Here is a 20,932-nt window from a genome sequence, read left to right on the forward strand (position 1 = left end):
TTTTCAATATTGACAATTATCATTTTGCAATGAACTAACATATAGAGTAGCTACCTCATTTACTTAATATAACCCTCAAAAAAAAATTCTCAGGATATTCCAATGCTTGCAAATTAAAGGGTTAAAAGAAATGAAAACAGTCGAAAAATTAAACTTTTGTAGATGAAAATGCGAGCCATTTGAAGAGATTTAAAAAAAATTTAGTAATTAATGTTTTTCTTTTAAATTTTAAAACCTTTAAAAAATTTATGGAAAAACTTTGTCTCTATATATGTGACAATGATTAGATTGTTGGAAAAAGAACAATGTATTTCTCAGGTCAATTGCCTGATGTCTCAGGAAATCAATGTCTAGCCACCACATTTCACTCATTCGCCAATTTTTCAGGGAAAGAAAGAAACATGAAGAAAATTCACACACGCGCAATAGTCCTTTTTTTTCTTTCTTTCAAACCGAGCACAACTCAGGTCTATCACCATATATGGGCGATTTACTACCTAGTGAGTTGTGCCGGAAGTGTAACTGTGTGTGTACCTACCTAACAGTCTGGGTGCATAGGTAGTGTTGTGTTAGATACACAATAGAGTCCAAAAACTTCCTTGAATCAGTCTTTTTTTTAGTCTTTTCAAAAAAGCTATCAAAAAATATATCTAACAGTGACAACAGTGAAAATGGCCTGCTCCAACTGACATACAGTGAAAAATATTTAATAAAAAATAGTGAATCGAAGATTTTTCGTGAAATGTTCAAATAACTGATGCTGAACTCAGATGCATATAGTCTGAATTTAAGCAATTAACATTATTTTGTCATTTTCTATCCGTTCAACAAATAATTTTTAAAAAAAATTGAAAATGTGCAGCAAATCTCATTCAAAAAATAACAATTTCCGAAACTTTAAACACACATACAAAATACAAAACACTCACGTTGTTTCAATGCAGAGTTCTTGAGGAAGAGTTCGCAGAGCTCTTGGAATGTCTTGAAACCTTGCAACTTGGAGACATGTGTCAAGCAATTTCTAGCAGTATCTTCCTGCAGATCTGCTGGCAAACACTCGCAGTATAAGTAATAGAGAACTGTGTACAATACATCCTCAGGAAGTCCATCCAGTAGACATGGAGGTTGCTCCCAACAAATAGAAGGGTTAGCAAGTTTTAAAATTGTTTTATGGACTTTAAACTGCAAAGAAAAACATCACCAATGCAGGTAGACAAAAAGATATGCAAGAACGTTCATTCGAAATTCATTACATTTTGCAGTTTGCACTAGAATTTTTCCTGCTTTTGCCTAACTTTTTAATTTCACATGTTGACCTTATGACTGTATTTTGCACCTTGCATGTGGAACGTCAAAATTTTTCTTTATAAATGCCAGAACTCACTGATTGCATCATTGTACATATTCAAATTTTCAAATTAATTTGTTTTCTGTTGATATTCTCATAATTTAGCCTAAAAATGACATTCACAATAATGGAGCAGCATACATTAAGGTATACGAGCATGAATTTATATGATATATTATAATAATAATTATTATTATTAGAGCGTGGAAGTTTAGTCACTAGAAATAGGCAAAAAGACAAAAAATGCTCAAAATAGGCATTAAAAAAGACATATATAATCAGTGGAGTAAGTGCAAATAATATTTGCACTTACTCTGTCTACTGTTTCAATTATAGCTTATAATAACTGCACTATTTTCAAAATGAAGTTGATTCAATGTCAAAAATAAAGTATTTGTGGTCCCTCAGGATTAGGTGTTGATTAGAGCCAGCATTGCCAGACGCGGAGCCCGAGAGAAAATGATTGTTGGGTTCCTTCGAAGTATATGAATGATTCTGATTTATCTGTTGCATTATTTGAAAAATTGTCAGTCATTTTTAAGTTTAACCACAGCTACTATGTTTTATTCCTGTAAAAAGATGTAATTTTTTTTTTTAATGCATATTACCACACATGCAGATAGCCTACTTCAAAAGGTAGGGCCCAGTGTGGCGCACCTGTCACACCCCCATGAGAACGTCTCTTATCAGTTCAATCGAATACTAAATACCTAAAATAACTTGTCATGGGTTTTTGCAGTGAATTTGTGGTGTCACAAAACAAATTCCCCCAATACAATGTGAGCTCTCAGAGCCAGAGCCTTCTCAACTCACATGGCTTGGGTGAGCCAAGACGTCAACTGATGACCTCTTGGAACAGTGATCAGTGAGCTATACATATACAATGCAGTCCAATGCAGGAGAAAGACACATTATGAGAAGCCTGGGAGAAGAAAACCAATTTCTAATTTTTCTCAGCTTCTCTCTCTTACATAGCTGTGTTCGTTGCATTTAAATGGGGACTGGAAAGATGGGAGGCTTTCAACGATGTTAAAATAGCATTTTGCCTGCATACTTTCACACTCTAATTGTTATGTATAATTCACCTCTTTCCCGCTGCTTGCATAAATAGACAGATCAGAAAAGTAATGCTCCTCTAAGGCACTCATAAACGTGAAGGGCAGATTATGTTTTGAACTACCAGTCATCACCTATGATAAACAAATAGAAAAAAAATCAAGCAATGCACTATCAAAAATAATTCACAAATAGAAAATCCTATACAATACTATTACAATAATACTTATGGATTACAATAATACTATTATAATCATTATATTATAATAATATCATGGTCTGAAATAGGTATTCACAGCCTAGAGGCCACACCTGGCCACACAGGGATATCCAAAAAGAAGTCACAGAAGTGAGGTGAAAAACACACATTAACTCTTTTATGTACAATCTTTTGGGAACAAATTTAAACTATGTATAGGTGAGAACTACCAGCGATAAATCTCTGAAATTTGTATCTTTGCAGAGCAGATTGTCCTTCCCCCAACCACCGTTCTCCTATACATGTCATACATTTTCTTCTTACCTGTCAAACTATAGCAAAGGGAAAAATAAATACAAAAAAAGCTGATTCCTATTCATTGGGTTATTAATAAAATGTTGCAATGATAAAAGAAAAAGAGAGGGGAGTTCAAATGTATTTCTTCCATCTAATATAGGCCTAGATATCTCATTCTTGTATGGGAAGAGATTTAGGGTTCACTAAAATAACCAAAGAAAAAAGTAAGTACAATGAAATTATTGTGTATGCTAAGTCATTTGAAGCAGCTACGTTAATGATATGGAAGTTTGTTATAGCTATTGTTAACAGATATAAGAAAAAACTTTTTACCATGAATTATTAGGCCATCATGAGATCACATGTAATATTGTTGATAAAAAAAATTGTTGAGCAGTTGTAAAAAAAAATTGTGCAAGGAAAAAACTGATTGTGTGTCTTATTTTAGCTTCAAATTTGAGATGTATTGATAGTAATGATAGGTGACAATTGAGGCTTATGTCCAACTTAAGATAAAATAAATATGATCTGAGAGTTAAAAATTCAGTGCCTGGTTACCGTATCTGATAGGCATGGATATTACAGCATAGCTGGTTAATCTTTTTACAGTGCATGTTACACACAGACTTCTGTGTTTCTTAACAAAAAAAAGTGATAAATCCTCCAAGAAATATTAAAACGAAATTAACTTTTTGTCAGGAAAAACATCATACTTGGATCATTGAAAGGATTACCAAAATGTTTTCACAGTTTTAAGATGAAACAAGATTGCTTTTCATTTGTATTTCTATTTCATATTGGATTGAAAGTATAGGCCTATTTACTAAGTGAAACAAAGACTTGCTTAAACATAACAGGCAGAGCAGATTCTCCCTCACAAAAACTGAATTGGATAATATAAGGCGAAGCTTGTTCAAGGTCACTAAGAACAAGTCACATTAAGAAATATGATATATTTTTATAATTACAGTAATTTCTGGTAAATAACCATCTGGTCATGTACAAGCTTCACCTAGAAAATTTGACTGTGGGGGAAGCATTTCTTTTTCAATTATAGAAATGACATATTTTTCTATACACTGCATGAAGCTTTGCATGCAGTCACGAATCATGGAAAGCAATAGAAACTTCTACGGATTAAAAGAAGAGCATGAATATTCATTATAGAATTCACTGATTCAACAGCCAAGATGAAATTTTCAAGCATACCTTTTCACACCATAATACACACCAGTCATTGTAAGTCAGAGTAATGGTATCTTCTTTTGGCTGGTCAACCTGGAATACATGAATAAAGTACCTAAATATTCCAAGTTTATATTTTTAAAAAAATTATACAAAAAATATAAACTATTTTTTATACCAGAAAACAATGGCTTTATGATATTCGTTTTTTTTTTGGTTATTTGTATTTAATCAGATCAGCAATATATACATAAAGGGTGTCCGGACTAAAGGCATCTAAAAATGATGGCTTACACTGAGAGAGAGCCATGCATGCTTAGTTAAGAAAAAGACACATCATCAGTAAGAGATTGCTCCAAGTTTTTTTTATAACAAAGTTCTCTACCAAGGTCATACAGGTGCACTGTCGTCAGCTGCTCAGAGACTGCTCTAGCAGCAGTAATGAAGTGACTGCCAGTCAGCTTGACAAGGCACTAAAATCATTTGGTAATATCAGTGATGCAAGTTAACACTAGAATAGAAGGAATTTCGAACTTCCTAGAGCAATGGGAAGCAATCATTTTAACAACAGTGGGAAAAATTTAACATAAAACATTTTTCTTTACCAAAACTTCTTAAAACAGTGTCTATTCGGTCTTATTTTTGCAATAAACCCTTGGCCATCTGAAATTCTTCATCATGTAAATGTCTTTCTGCATGAGCCCAGAAGAATACAAAACTCTTTATATAAATACCAATGCAACAACATTCATACAAATACCATATTGATTGAATAGGCTTTTCCATAGCTGCAGCTCAGAATAGTACAAAATGTGTACATTGTTTTCTTTTCTAATATTTGTGTTCACATAAAAAAAAGTCTATTTCAAATTTTTTTATATAATCATATTAGCGCAAAATCTTTATCACTGTCAAGATGACCACTACCGCCATGCTAGCCACTCATTTGTTCTGGCCATTAATGCCTTCTTCATTTTGCCACTTGACCAAGAAACCCAGAACATTTATATTCTAAGAAATCAAAAGTCTCGAGAAGATGAGAAAAATCACAAAACTTTAATATCTTAGGTTAACCCTTTGGGTGTAATCGCACGTCAAAATGACAGCATCTGTCATTCTAGCGTTAAATGCTAGCATTAATGCTAGCACATACCATTCACATCTGTATCAACAGCATGTCTCGGCAGCAGTTTATTTAATAACACCTAAAACACTACTAACCACTTGGCAAGAGATTGAATACCGCTTGGACATCTCACAGCTGCTAATGGTACTCGCGTCTAACTTTATTAGCCTAAATAAACATGGAGTTACCCTCTTCAATGCAACTTAAATTCATAAGTAATCGTGTGTGGTTCTCTCACTATAAGCCAGTACTTTTGAATACTTTTAGCCCGGATACCCTGTAAATATATATCATATACGCAGGTTAAACTTTAATATCTCGAAGTGTTAATGTAATGTGGAAGAGTGATGTCAATGATAAATACTGTGTCAAATAAATATTTGTATCCAGGCACATGCTACAAAATGAACTGCAATAAGCTTACGTCATAAAACCGATACATACCCTGAATTCAATTACGTGACCAACGAATGTGCCGAAAAACCGCAAGTAGTGAGGATCACCCATATACATCTATAAAATAATACAAGAAAATATTTTTGTTATATAGGACTAATCAAACTTCACAGAGGTTTATGCCACCAAACTGATTCCAGAACATTGGGAGAAAGGCAAATTCCCATAATGGAAAATGATATTGATACTACTACCTCAAATGTCTCGCAATTGAAGAATGGCATGGGCTCCGTATTTTCTGGGATGTTCCAAGACACATCCCCACTTTCGTCAAGAGTAAACTCTGTCCTGGAATTTAAAACACCAGACTTTCAAAAAAAAGAAGTAAAACATTTTTACATTGTTCGTAGTGTTTGCGCGAAGATTTCTGAAGAAGAAAAAAAGTCAGTGCACAATAGAGATCTAAGATGAGTTTTTATTCATAATAATGAAGCACATACCCTTCTATTCCAGAGGACTCCACCCCTCTCATCAACGAAGTGCATTTCACAATCTGCACAGAAAACAGAAAATGCAATTAACACAAATTTATAGTTATACACAGTGCACAGGGCTTAATGCAATCACATTGGGACTCTGGCTTTCTGATAGCAATAACTGATTCATAACTATATCTGAATAGAGTTCCAGTAGTAAGTTCGATAAAGTATGGAAACGGGACAACTCAGTTTTTCTTTCCCAGATGGCAGGTTTTGAAATTTTAAATTGTACTTTTTCTTTCAATTCTTCTAAAACAGAATTTATTTCCCCATGTAACGTTTTAAGATCCATAGATGACACTTTTAAGCAAACACTTTTGTCACGAAGAAAGAAAAAGAAGAGAGTGAGTTCAAGCATTATTGAATGATATGGCGGCGGTTGCGTGTGATGGTTGTTGGTGTGATGCACACCAGGTTGTGTTCGCGTTATTTTTATTATTTTGAATGTTCTGTTAATTAAAAAAATGGGAACAGATGCAGTATAATCTGAAGGTTGGCGATTTTTTACTATTTTTTTCGGCGCCAAACACTTCAGATGGCCCGGACAAAAGTCGCTAAGATCAATGGTCACCACAAAAACTTTAAGGGGTCCCCAAAATTGGCTGCCTTTTATATTATAGGTATGTCCCCCCCCCCTCCCAAAGAACAAAGAAGCTCCCCAAAGGGAGCCCAAAAATTCATATTTGCCCAGAGAATGGATTCTCCATTCTTAGTTTTTTTAGGACATATTTCTGATTTTTTTTAGGGCATAAATACGTTTCATACCAATTTTTTATGTCATAAAAATCTTAGCTCATGTCATCACTAAATTTGAGTCTCTGGACGAATTTTTATTTTATTTTATTCAGAATTTATGAGCGTGCCTCTCCCTACTAAAGTAACAGGGGGTCACCGAGCCCAAGAAAATTAAAATAAAATATTATTTTATGTTTTAATTGTTATTCAAAAGAATGCTCATGAAATTTGGCTGGCGCCTCTTTTTTTTGGCAATTTGGCAAGCTCAAAACCACAGGCAGATTTATGGGTTTTGCTGCTTGTGGGATAAAAAAAATTTGCCATGTTTAACCCATAAAGTCTCTTCCCTTAAGCAGAATATGCCGAAATCTGCAACATACATTGCAGAACAATCTCAGAAAGAAATTTTTAAGAAAAGAGCTTTTTGGCATGGAAAACACTATAAATGAATTTCAACCACAGAGGCAGCCATTTATTTCAGCCATTATCAGGCAGCTGAAGGCTTGTTGCAGAACTATGCAAAACGTTCTGCTTCGGGACTAATCTCATTCCTCAAATTTGCTGCCTTGGGTTATATCCAACTCGCCCCCTCCCCACCTCCAACTTGAATATGTCACTCCTGTGCTTACACAATCTCTAGGCTTTTGGTTGCTCACTGACATGGTTCCTCACTCCCTAAATCACTCTTTTTGGTCACTCACATGATTGAACATTGCTTTAGACACTCGTATGCTTTTATAAACTCTAGGTCACTCTTCTGGTTGCTCATTGACATGGGTCCTTCCTCAGGGGTCACTCTTTTGGTCACTCGCTGACCTGTGGCACCTCACTCTAAACCACTCTTTTGGTCACTCACTGAACTGTCCCTCCTCCTCTGGGTAGATGCAGATTTATGGTTTATCAACTTCTTTCCATTATACCCTAATTTTCTTGACCAATCATTTCTCACATTTGCTGCCTTCTCCAAATTTGTCGCCGACTTAGCCCCCCGTGAATATGCCTCTGCTTACAAGCAGCGGGGGGGGGGGGGGATACCAGTACACAAGGAGGAGGGGGAAGGAACATCAGGAATTCATCCTAATGGGAGATACTAAAAAAAAATGAATGTTTCCCCCCCCCCATTGACTTGGTATCTTGTTGTTTCCCCTCAAAATTGGCTGACACAAGTGAAGCAACAGAAGCTACCAGTATAATATGGGACCCCCATGACAGAGCCAACTGATATCATGTATATTAATATATATGAATTGGCATCATCATTATGCTTCTTCCCCCCCAGCCTTTCAAGTCTATCTCCACTTATAAGGGATAGCTTCTCAAGGCGAGAACAAAAACACAGTTATATACAACTGTTATAGAAAACTTTACAGTGGTAGGGGGATAGCAAGATCACGTTTCCTCTCTCAAAGTATCCTAGTTACAGCCCTGACCAGGGCAACCAATTTTTCCTCTTACGTCTGTAAAGTGTACCCATGGTTCCATACCTACAACTGGAGACAGCCCCTCCCCATAGTAAATTTATAATGTAAAATAAAAGATCCATCCCAGGACTCTGGGCTGGAACCCTGCCAGCTCCTTTCCCCCATGTGGGGTACAAAAGCCTCATCAGTGTACCCCTCAATTATAATTTTATAACAATGCTATTATTATGTATTTGCTGATACAGTAGAGTCGTTTATCCGACCATCGCTTATCCGACATTCCATAAATCTGACATCCCACCCCCCAAAAAATATAAAGCACTAACTGTTGAGCCTCTCAGAATTTCACATAACGACAGAGTTAAGGCCCTAGAAACTGCAATTAAATACATTCAGTAACAAGAAGCTACAGGAATCAACATAATGCTGCAAAAATTGTGAGACTTGGTAGTGAAGAAACGGCACTCGTCAGGAAAGCAGACTATGATCAAAAATTTCTTTAAATCATCACATGACTGAACTTTTTACGCACTGCATTTAACTTCAAAATATTCTGTAACTCATAGACGTTCTCACGTAAAGAAGTTCACTTTTCCGGTAAATTGTTTCGTTGTAAAACATGATTATCAGAATTTCACATCATAATATGTAAAATTAAAACATAGTTTGAAATTTAATAGGCATTTCCTTAATACCTCCCTATTATCCGACATTCTGCCGGCACGTTTATGTCGGTGTGCGAGACTATTGTAACATTAATCTGAATATATATTCAAGATGGGAACAAAAACAAGTTGTGTAAAAGTGTTAGAAAACTTTATAGGGGTAGGGATGTCAAGATCATGTTTTCCCCACCCCCTTAAAAAGCGCTAATTACAGACCTGACCAGAGCAACCAATTTTTACTCCCATGTGCATGAAGTGTACCCATGGGCCCCCCCGCCTACATCATGGGATCCCCATCACAGTAGATTTATAATGAAAAAAAAAGAAAGATCTATTGCAGGAAAACCCTGTTATATAATCTACCCAAATCGGAACACTGCAAGCTCCTTTTCCTCATGTAGTGTGCAAGGAGGGCTTCATCAGTAGGCTATACGCCCCACCGATTTGATAACAATGCTATTATTACGTATTTGTTTATAACATTAATCTGGTTAGATATTAGAAGTGAGAACAAAAGCACTGTTATACAACCGTTAGAAAATTTTACAGTGATGGGAGTGGAAAGATCGTGTTTGCCCCCCCCCCCCAAAAAAAAGTCCTAGTTAAATCCCTGACCAGGGCAACCAATTTTTCCTCCCATGTGTGTTACTAAAAATCAAATTAGAAGTGTACCCAGGGCCATCTTGAGAGCACCATGAGACTCACAAGCGAATTAATTTTTCTGATTCCACCTACATGACTAGAAATGTTACCAATTTGCATGTTTAATCACAAAAACCACAGAGATCTAATCATCACGAGGGCCCCTGGGCTCACGTGTTAAGACGGCACTGAGTGTACCCATGGTCAAACATACCTCCCCTTCCTCTATAGTAAATTTATGATGTAAAAAAATCCTGACACCTGGGCTGGAACCCTGCCAGCTCCTCTACCTTTGTGGGGTATAGAAGACCCATCAGCATAACCCCCCCCCCCCAACCGATTGGATAACAATGCTATTATTACATAGAATTGTTGATAGCATTGATCTGGATAACATCTCGGATAAGAACAAAAACACTGTTATAAAGCCGTTAGAAAATTTCACGATGGTGGTGGCAGCATGATCATGTCTGTCCCCCCCCCCCCAATCAAAAAATCCTAGTTACAACCCTGACAGGGACAACCAATTTTCCTTCCGCTGTGTGGGAAGTGTACCCATGGTTCTCCCACCTACATCATGGAGACACCCTCCTCCTATAGTAAATTTTGATGTCAAAAAAAAAAAAGAAACGTCCATCTCAGGACCAGGGTTGCAACTGGGGGGGGGGGGGGGTGAGTCTGATGATGTCCCTGATGCTGAACCAGAGGGGGCACAGAATTCACTCTGACTCAGGACCATCTTGAGAGTATCATGGGCCCCCGGGGCCAAGTGATTTTTCTGAGACCCTACTTGGCAAATCCTCAAAAATTGCAATCAAATTTCATTTTTGTGACGACCCCTACTTCTCTTGAGGCCCGGGTGTGGGCTCATACATCGATACAGCGCTGCCCTCCTCCTACATTACACGGGGGCGCCAAAATGCTTTTTTCGCTCACCCTGGCTGACAAAGTACCTAGTTGAGATCCCGGGCTGGAACCCTACCAGCTTCTTCCCCTCTAACGGGGTAGGGGGTGCAAGGGGCGTCATTGCTTTGTGTAACAACCCCACCAATTTGATAACAATGCAACCACGCTATTACGTATTTGTTGATAACAGTTTAATCAGAGGATTGGTACTCGAGGGGGCACTTGAATCGAGAACGCGATTACGAAACAAAACAAAGATTAATTAATAAATTAAACAATTATAACGCAATATATGTTCCTTTATAATGATTAATGCTCTATTTTTTTTCTTTAAGCAACGATCGCAATTATTACAATCTATTAAAAAATAATAATATATGTGTTTCATAATTTCGTTACAGAGTTTTAAACGTAGAATGAATCTCTATTACACTATAGCGATTATGATAAAGGATTATATATGATAATTATTAAACATAATCGCGTGCATAATAAGAAAGGGCGATCATAATTTACCCTCCAAGTCCCACAGTAAACAGTCTCGTCCGCCATACTTGGAAAGTTTCGATCGGTTTGCCTCTTTGGGTTCACTGGAAATCAGCTGCCTTGGCTCAGGGGCATGCGCCCTTTATATTAATGCGCGCCCCCCTTTTTTTTTTTGCCTTCATTAGATTAAACACAAAATACATAAACATAATTAAATCAAAACGTTAAAAATAATAATGGAAAAATTTATAATTTCTATTTATTAATTACGGTTATTGTTATAGTTATTTATATTTTTAATGGGGATCTCAATGCACCACCATATTGAATTTTTTTTAAACAAAAAGCCACACTCCGAGAATGAAAAACATTTTATATTCACAAAAAGAATTTTTGATCGATGGATCTTATTCTTATATGTTCTTGAAAAAAAAAAAAGATAAGGAATGAGTCCGAGTTTGATCCTCGCTGAAGAAGCTAAAGTGGTAGTCGGTTGAAGTTGGTTTTCTGTGGTTTTCCCGTCCTCTAAGCGCGAAGATGCTTTTTGACCAGATCAGATAAGAATCAGACTTTTTTTGAATCACGTGAAATTTGATGACGAGGAAAGAGTTAACTCGGAAACTCCAGTGCCCCCTCCCCTCACCGGGGATCAGCTAGACTAGTGTTTCCCGAAGTGGGCAATATCACCCTCTGGTGGGCGATGGAATTGTCCAGGGGGCGATAGAAGCTACGGGTGTAACATAGGATGCTATGGGTTAGATTGTGTTCAGGGGCGATGGAACAAAAGGTTTGGAAAACTATGAGCTAGACCGAGACAACAAGGCAAGTGTTCACAGATCCAGTCGGAAGCGTATAAGAGGATAGAACCTGTAACTTGCGCAGGGCCGACGCCAGGCATGAGGCGGCCACCTAGGGCGGCATGATTACATTTACGGCATTTTTTATGACGGATTTATTATGTGACGGTGTTTTCATTTTCGAAAATGTTTACACATCGAAATAATTTTGAATGGAAAGTGCGAGTGGATATAAATAAAAGCACGCACGGGTAAATACAATACTTTTCACTGTTATTCAACTCTTAGCTATTCAATGCTTAATTCATCTCAACACACCTCCTTTCACGCACTTCCAAACAAGTGCTTTATCTCTAGAGAAGATGGTTTCTGAAGAAGAAAAAAAATTTTTTCTCTTTTTTGTTAATGATTTTTTCGCTCTTTATTAACATTTTTCCACTTGACTTTCTTTTCTTCAGTCGAATCCCCAAGCTCAAGTTTGAACTCCATGGTCATCTTCCGACAAATGTCTCTTTCAGCCAACACCATAATTGATAACCTAGTGTGGTGCTGAGTAGGGGAAAAATGGGGTTTTCAGGACAATAGGCACTCCCCACTTACTCCCCACCAGGACAATAGGCACTCCCCACCTTACGAGTGGATGTCTTCCGCTGCCCTCCGCTAGATGGCGCTCACATGTCCCCCCCCCCTTAATTAAATAGGGGGATGTATATAAATTATCGTTTGTAATTTTTTTTAAATGACGTCACTCATTAGAAAATTAAATAGGGATCGTACAAAAATTATCGTTTGTAATTTTTTTTAACACACTTTTACTCAAAGATGACTTTTCTAGAAAGTTTTCAACATATCCCCCCCCCCATTTTTTTTTTCCAAGTTAGCTGTAAAGAAAAATAAACACAACGATAATAAATTACAGAGTCATTCTATATGAATCAAGTTTTCATTTATTTACATGATTAAAGATATATACATTGAATAGTTGAGTAATAAAAAAAAAATTTACAAGAAAGATAATATTTACAAGAAAAAATATTTACAAAACACTACGTCGTGGGGATCGCGTAGTGTCCATATGCATATGTATTTATACCATCACCGAGAATATATCGTTTGTCATCACGGGGGCATAGCGTCGTCTTCCTCATGACCACCGTCTGCAGCTGGTGATGTTTTGATGCAATTTTAATCATGTTATTTTTTATGGTGGCCTTGCTACTTAGACAAGCCAAGTAGTCCTCGTGCTTTAGATGTTTTTTAACCACTGCGCGAACTACCCCCTTTGCGGTCTTTTTCTCCGCGACTGCTGTGGTCATCGAGTACATTTTAGCGCGGAGACCAACGAATTCCACAACGGGTTCGCCGCCGTTCTCATCCTTCATCAAACCCACCACTTTCTTGTTCTTCAGGCTGAACAGAGGATGGTCACTGGGGTAATTCGAAGTGTCGAATAGATGAAGCTCCTCCCGCATATCCCTATATACATCACCGGTTTTAATCTCGTATAAGAACGAGTCCGTATCTGTGAATAAAACTTCAACATTGGATCCATACTTTCTTTTCATAAAATTATAATGAAAATCTGCCATGATGTATTTGGATAGGTCTAGAATAGTCACACCGGTATAGATTGGTCTATCCAAATGAATTTTGATTTTGTTCATCCTTACCACAGCTAGATCACCGGTGATTATACGAAAATCTTCGAACGCTGGGGATGATGTGAGCTTCCTCAAGCTCTTCTGGTTGTTGGCCAAACGGATGTCAACGTGCTTTCGCAGGTTTTCTAGGGACTTCCCATACACAGCGTTGTTGAGAAGTTTGTAAAAGTCCTTCTCAAACTCACACCGAGCTTGCTTTCGCTTCTCGGTGTTGAACGCTATGTATGGTCGAATCCACGGCTCCTGAGTAAACTCGATAGCACGTTGAACACCCGTCAGCTTCATCCCCAGCGAGGTGTATAATTTTAAACAACGGTAGTGGATGACGTATGAAGTTTTATTCATCAGATTCGGAGCGAGCTTTTTAGATGGTTTGCCACCGAGTCTCTGCACATACGGTGACAACATTTCTGGGGTTATCTCTATGTTCTCAGCTGCTAGGGGGTAACAATTGTGACTATCGTGCAGATTCACCGGGTATTCCATGCTGACCTCGAGTATGTAACCCTTGGCGGCGTTGTCGTCCACAGCTAAAAAGTCGATCTCGCTGATCTCACTCGGTGACAACCATCTAAAATCGCTCACCGGGAGAGACTCCATCATACATTTACCATATAAATTATTTACATCGAAATACATAATATAAGAAGTTGGTTCACTGGGATTATAACCGGATACGAGAGGATTATTTGCCCGCGCATATCGTTTGGAGATAACTGACACACCACCCCTCACAGCTTTCTCCAAAAAGAGGTGCATGTCCGGGTCAGTGATCAGCTCAAGCTTGGCACCGGTCATCCTCAGGCACGCATTGAAAGCCAATCCAGGGGATGTATACGTGTGCACAGGGTCTATCTTGAAGTTGCCTTCACACAGCCTCCTGAAACGCTCGAACACATCCCCGAGGAGAAGCACATCTGTCTTTACATACAGATCGTGGTAATCACCGAGATTAGCAAGCTCGAACTCTCTCCAAACGTCATGTGCGTACTCATAATCCTCATCGGAAATATGTTGATCCCCAAGAGAGGTGTAAAAGGCCTCTTTTGGGGGCAGCACTGGGTCATTAAATTTACTGAACGAGTTCAAATACTCATATGGATATATACCTTTTCTTCGAAGGTAATGACTTTTACCCCCGAAGCATTTGGACAAGTTTAGAAAATCACCGGGCTCCATAGTCTTCACAAGGGATTCTAATGACGCATTGAGGAACTGGTTTGAGTCCAAGAATCGCAAGCGACCGAGAGAAAAGGAGATAAACTTCTCCATGTTCCTCCCGATCACTTCGATCCTTCGGTTTGGATATTCGCTCAAACCTTTCACCAGAAAGTGAGCATCATAGTTTTGCAGATTGTGAAAAATCACCGGTATGAATCTCCTAAGCCGCAGTTGGAGATTGCACTTCTGGTGGAGTGCGGCCCTGTACGCCCCAGTAATGTGACAGTGGTCACGAACCCTATCATCGCCCAGGGGTTGCTCACAAACCATGCAAGTGTAGGCTTCGCTGAAACTTTTTTGATCATGAGCAGTCATCCGCATAGGCACCGGGTTATCTAACTGGCTCATGACAAACCGCTCTTCATTGATGATGCACCGGAAAAATTCACTGATGCAATCCTCACCCCTATAAACTTTGGGCTCTTTCACATACAACCCATCGGGTCCCACAAGTGTATATGCAAAACCGCAGGGGCGGTGATGATGTTTCTGCGTGGTGTTGGAAAACGAGGGGTTCGGATCGCATCCTTCTACAAGTTCCAGGATTGCCTCGAAATCTGCATATATGATGTAGGGGACATGAAGTTGGAAATGGTGATTTTTGTAAAACATGATGTTATCCCCCTCACTAGGATAAGTGACGCGCTGCGGACCATGCTCGCGACAATGCGATATGTGTGCATTGTGTTTTTCACGGGTGGAGAATTTTTGAAGGCAGTAATTACAGAAATAAGAAGCACCTTTATGCTTCGTGGTGTATGATAGCAAACGAGACATATTTTTGATTAAACAATAATGGGCCGTTGTCTCGTTGCTGATGAGTAGCAGATTAATGATGGTCTGCGATGACGCCTCGCTTATCCTAAGAGGGAAAACTTCCATCCCCTCGCACCCAAAAACATTTATACGCAGAGAGTTCGACACTTCGAATTTACCAATCTGGTTTAGGGTCACCGGGTATTTGAGAGCTGTGGTATCAAGCTCGTTCTCAAACTGCGTGTATTGGTTCACCCTTTCGGGATGTACTTGCACTGGGTGTAGGGCAGCCAACACCGACCAGAGGAAGCATTTCTCGTCGTGGTTCTTGATGTTGATGATGGCTCCCCTGTTGGCTACCCCATTTGGCAATGTGATGTAACTAGCTGCACCCAGTGGTTGATACCTACTTGTGTTCAGCTCAAGCAAGAGCACCCGCTCGAGCACCCACCCACTCCCACAGCCCTCGAAATCCTCTGTCGCCTGCTTTACCTTATCGAAGGCTTCCTGCAGCTGTTCATCGATTTGCTCGATATCTAAAGTGGTGAGCATCTTGCTGCGGAGATACCCGCTGCAGAACTCGTCTTCCCCGTCACTACCCCTCCTCGAAAACACAGCAGTCGCAACTAAATTCCACTTTAATGATCTATGAGTGATCATATCTTCCCCCAAGCGCTGTGTCAATTCCCCTCTCACGCTGTCGAGGAAGGTAGTCATGTCCATCTCTGTGTCTGGTGTGGGGGTCAGTTCGTGAGTGGATAACATGCCTAAAGCACGCCTGACTTGCCTTCCTGCCCCTTGCTGCGGTGGTGCTCGGTGATGGTTCGATGCCCCAGGCTGGGCCGCTTCCCCGCCTTGCTGGGATGCTCCTCCAAGATGAGGTGATGCTCCCTGCTGCGGTGGTGCTGCTCCTCCAAGCTGGGGTGCTCTTTGGGGGGCGTGGCCCATGTTGCGTTGGTGGCGCATGAGGTGACTATTGCGGTGAAAAGCTGCACCGCACTCCATGCATTTGTGCTGGCGTTCACCATGCGTCAACCTATGACGGTTTAGATTCCGACGTAGGGAAAACTCCTTGCCGCACGTCTCGCATAGGTGTCGCTCCTGAAAAACAAATAAAAAGGGAATGTAGGACACGTAAGTCTAACACAAGCAATGGATGAGAGATACAGAAACCCACGTCTTCCCGCTAGTTTCGGTGGCGTATCCGCCCTCAAGCGCGTGCTCAAGTCATCAAAGAAAAAAGAAATCAGAGATTGGTTGGCTGGCGAGAGAGCGTACACGTTACACAGGTCCATTAAAAAAGTGTTTCCCCGCAACAAAACAATAGTGGCCGGTCTGAGCAGTCAATTTCAAATCGATTTGGTGGACATGCGTAATCTATCCATTCACAACGACGGTTACAACTATCTTTTAACATGCATCGACGTCTTCTCCAAGTATGGTTTCGTCATACCCCTCAAAAGAAAGACCGGTGACAACGTTGTCAAAGCTTTAGAAAGCATCTTTCAACAACGTCAACCAGTGGCGCTACAGAGCGATAAGGGGCGAGAGTTTATAGCCGCGCCAGTACAGCGTTATCTAAAGCGCCAGGGCATCAAGTTTTTCACTACGGAGAACGAACAGATCAAAGCCAGCGTGGTGGAGAGGTGGAACAGGTCGCTCAGAAACTGGATGTACAAGTACTTCACTGCCAAGAATACTTATCGCTACATCGACATGATCGAAGATCTCGTGTGGAGTTACAATCACAGGTATCACAGATCTATAAAAATGAGACCGGTCGACGTGAACCCCGGAAACGAGTCTGAGGTGTGGAACAATCTCTATGGGAATACATCCAAGAAACAAGAATGTAAGTTTAAAGTGGGTGATCACGTGCGCATTAGCAGATCGAAGCACACTTTCGAGAGGGGTTACGAGTCCAATTTCACCGAGGAGATATTCGTGGTGAGCGAGTGCGTTAGAAGGGAAATTCCCGTTTACCGACTCAAAGATCTGATGGGGGAAGAAATCAAGGGCACCTTCTACGCCGAAGAGATGGTCGGTGTTAAGATGGGAGAGAAATTCCCGATAGAAAAAGTTTTGAAGAAGAGGAGAAGAAAAGGAATAGTCCAGTACCTCGTGAAATTTCGCGGGTATCCGAAAAAATTCAACTCGTGGGTAGTGCTATAAAAACCCGGAAACAGCGCACGCATCTGTCATTTTCGAGATGGCTTCTTTCTATCTCACTTTACCCAGCGATGCCTCCATGGACTTTTTTCCAGACAACACGCTCTCGAATTTCGTGGTTAAACTCCCAAACACCCTGGAGTTCGAATCCGAGATGGAAGTCGCACTGTCAGAGATAATTTATCCCCATTCGTTCCACAACATCACTAAAGAGACAAACACTTTCGAATTCGATGTCGGTAACAAGGTAATGAAGACCGGTCGCATAGCCCCGGGTTTCTACGAGACGACCCCTGAACTGATCAAAGCCATATCCACTCAAAATTTTCAAGACAAGATCGGTGTGACGTACAACAAAGTCACGAAAAAAGTGAAGGTGAATCTCAAGAAAGACGCCAAGCTCAGACTCAGACACGGCATAGCTGAAAACTTGGGTTTCGAGCCCGGCCTGATAGAGGGCCCGACCATCGTCGACGGCCCTTTCACAGCGGATCCTAAATTGGACTTTCATCTCTTGTACGTGTACTGCAACCTGGTTGAACCTCAGGTCGTGGGTAACACCTACGCACCGCTACTGAGAATCGTGAAAACTAGCGGTCAAGATGGGGATATAGTCAGCGTGTCTTTCGAACGCGCCCATTACATGCCGCTAGCCAGAAAGAGTTTCGACATCGTTCACATGTATTTAAGGACGCACATGGGCAAGTTTTTCACATTTCAACGTGGAAAGGTGATAGTGAAACTACACTTTAGACTGCGACATGCATTATAAGCCGTACCGGAGCTGTGCCCACAGCATCAACGATTACTATCTGACACAGGCTGGAAACGGACTCGGATATTATCAGGGTAGCGCTCTGCAAAGAGGTTATGGCCTCGGGTCCATATTCAGCTCTCTCTTCAGATCGGCCGTACCGCTGTTGAAGCGAGGTGCCAAGGCCGTGGGATCTCAACTGTTACGCTCGGGCGTAGATTTCGCCAACGACATCGTTCAAGGAAAAGACGCAAAGATAGCTGCTCGCGACCGTGCCAAGGAAGCCGGAAGGTCTCTCACGGATAGGGCGGCCAGTAAAGTCAAATCCATGCTCGGAGGAAAGAATAAAAGGAAGAGACTCGTCAAGAAAACTGTCAGTAAGAAGAGAGCTAGAAAGCTGTCGACATCCGATATATTCAGCGATGGCTTTAATCCACGAAAATTCTCATGAATGTTTGAAAAGCGAAGCCGATCTGTTCACGGTGCCACCCACGGAAACCTCTATAGAATCAGCCGAGTGGGTGCAGTACCATCCCATATCTCAAGTGCGTGATTCGGGGGCCCCCCTCGAATTTCACGTGGCCGGTAGTGCCGAAGAATACATAGACCTTTCTGCCACTCAGCTGTATGTCAGAGTAAAGGTGACAAAACCAGAATCCGACGAAGCCGTATCGACGGCGAATAATTTCCTACACTCCCTCTTCTCCCAGATTGACGTCTCGCTGAACGGGAGAACGCTCACGAACTCATCACACACTTATCCGTATCGAGCTTACCTGGAAACACTGCTTAACTACGGATCGGATGCAAAGAGAGGACCCCTGACAGCCGAGGGGTACTACAAGGACACTGCAGGTCACATGTCTGACCTCACCAAGAACGAAGGGGCCAAGAAGAGAGCAAAACTCGCGGAAAATTCTTTTGAAATGATGGGCGTGCCTCACGTAGACATATTCTATCAACCGAAGCTGATGCTCTCTCTCGTGGACTTGAAGATGAGATTGGTTCGATCGAAACCCGAGTTCTTTCTGATCACTGCTGCTCAGGGTTGCGACGTGGTTATCGAACAAGCGAGTATTTTTGTGCGCAAAGTAAGAATGAATCCTGCTGTGGCTGTAGCGCATGCCATGGCGCTCGAGAAAACAACAGCCAAATATTGCATTAACCGCGTGATATGCAAGGTCTATTCGATATCCATGGGAAGCATGAGTTTCGTGCAAGATAACGTATTTCTGGGTGTCATGCCTAAGCGATTGGTTATGGGCATGGTGGACACGGAAGCATTCAACGGAACGTTCGGTTTAAACCCCTTCGACTTCAAGCACAACAACGTCAACTTTGTTTCTGTTTCTATCGATGGAAGACCCGTCCCCCACACGTCGCTACAACCAGACTTTAGGAACAGACACGTCATCAGAGCCTACAACACACTCTTCGTGGGCACCGGAAGGCCCGGAGAAGATAAAGGATGTGACGTGAGCAGAGAAGAATACGAAGCCGGCGGTTACAGCCTCTTCGCTTTCAACCTGATACCCGACATGAGCGACTGCGGACACGTGCACCTACAAAAGCAGGGTAATCTGCGAGTGGAACTCAAGTTCTCCTCAGCCTTGACCAAGACCGTGTCGGTTATCATATTTGCCGAATTCGAATCGCTGGTGGAAATAACAAAGTCCAGAAGCGTCTTGTGTGACTTTGCGGGATGAACACTAAACAGATAGAGCGCGCCCTCTCGACACACCCCCACACACGAAAGGCTTTCCTAGGTGTTTTTGCGAGTGATAATTTACCCGAAAATGTGATCGCGTATCCCGCTGCACTGGTTGTGAACACGGACAGAGAGAACGAACCCGGAACGCACTGGTTGGCTATTTACATCGAAAACGAAGCGAGAGCTGATTTCTTCGACTCTTACGGGAACCCGCCCACCTATTTCAAGAAGGGACACATAAACAGATTTCTACGACGCTACTCGCGCGTCGACTATAATGACGTCATGTTACAATCAGATAAGACAACCGTGTGCGGTCACTATGTGATTTTTTTTATCTATTCTCGATGTATCGGCGAAAGTATGAATAATATTGTATCGCGTTTTAATATGCAAAACGATATGCGCGTAGCAAGCTTTGTAAAGAAAAATTTTTCTGTTAAATAAAAAATGCATTGTAATTTTTTGTCATTTACTATGGAACCTTTCAAGCTGACACATCCGAGCACCGTGCTCATTGCCGGACCTACCGGTTCGGGAAAAACATATTTTCTCAGAGAACTATTAAAACACAGAAACGAAATGTTTCGAGAACCTCACCCGAAGTGCGTTATATGGTTTTACGGCGAATATCAGGCCCTGTTCGAAGACATGGAAGACTACGTGGAATTTCGAGAGGGGAGCAATTTCGAAAGCGTGGAAGAAGACAGCTTGGTGATTTTAGATGATCTCATGAACGAGCTATCCGGCGAGAAAAAATTAGCAAACCTTTTCACAAAATACAGCCACCACAGAAAATTGACTGTGATTTTCATTGTGCAGAACGTGTTTCATCAGGGGCGGGAAATGAGAAACGTTTCTC

General features: G+C 40.8%; 3 protein-coding genes across 4 annotated transcripts in view; 1 reads left to right on the top strand and 2 right to left on the bottom strand.

The window, feature by feature from the left end:
• LOC149070803 (uncharacterized) overlaps positions 1 to 11,130 on the bottom strand; it is a 30,215-nt gene extending 19,085 nt beyond the window's left edge. The window contains exons 1-7 of one of the 2 annotated variants that reach the window (XM_089248851.1): positions 11,032 to 11,130; positions 6,108 to 6,160; positions 5,862 to 5,955; positions 5,656 to 5,724; positions 4,110 to 4,178; positions 2,434 to 2,538; positions 930 to 1,182 (exon numbers count right to left, since the gene is read on the bottom strand). In XM_089248851.1, the coding sequence (XP_089104977.1) occupies positions 930 to 1,182; positions 2,434 to 2,538; positions 4,110 to 4,178; positions 5,656 to 5,724; positions 5,862 to 5,955; positions 6,108 to 6,160; positions 11,032 to 11,067 (679 nt within the window). In that variant the 5' untranslated portion in view covers positions 11,068 to 11,130. Of the gene's footprint in view, positions 1 to 929; positions 1,183 to 2,433; positions 2,539 to 4,109; positions 4,179 to 5,655; positions 5,725 to 5,858; positions 5,956 to 6,107; positions 6,161 to 11,031 lie in introns of both variants that reach the window. The other variant, XM_089248850.1, reaches the window with a different exon arrangement.
• Positions 11,131 to 12,844: 1,714 nt separating this feature from the next.
• LOC149070804 (uncharacterized) lies at positions 12,845 to 16,384 on the bottom strand. The gene has a single exon (XM_089248808.1). It carries the CDS (start codon positions 16,382 to 16,384, stop codon positions 12,845 to 12,847), a length of 3,540 nt encoding a protein of 1,179 aa, XP_089104934.1.
• A 2,397-nt stretch (positions 16,385 to 18,781) lies between these two features.
• LOC149070805 (uncharacterized protein F54H12.2-like) lies at positions 18,782 to 20,065 on the top strand. The gene has a single exon (XM_089248809.1). The coding sequence runs from the start codon at positions 18,782 to 18,784 to the stop codon at positions 20,063 to 20,065; it is 1,284 nt and encodes a 427-aa protein (XP_089104935.1).
• Positions 20,066 to 20,932: the final 867 nt, after the last annotated feature.

The sequence above is a fragment of the Pholcus phalangioides genome, unplaced genomic scaffold (assembly GCF_987345545.1).
Source record: "Pholcus phalangioides strain wild (caught in Gottingen) unplaced genomic scaffold, Ppha-v1.0 ptg000020l_1, whole genome shotgun sequence".
NCBI classification, from domain to species: Eukaryota; Metazoa; Arthropoda; class Arachnida; order Araneae; family Pholcidae; genus Pholcus; species Pholcus phalangioides.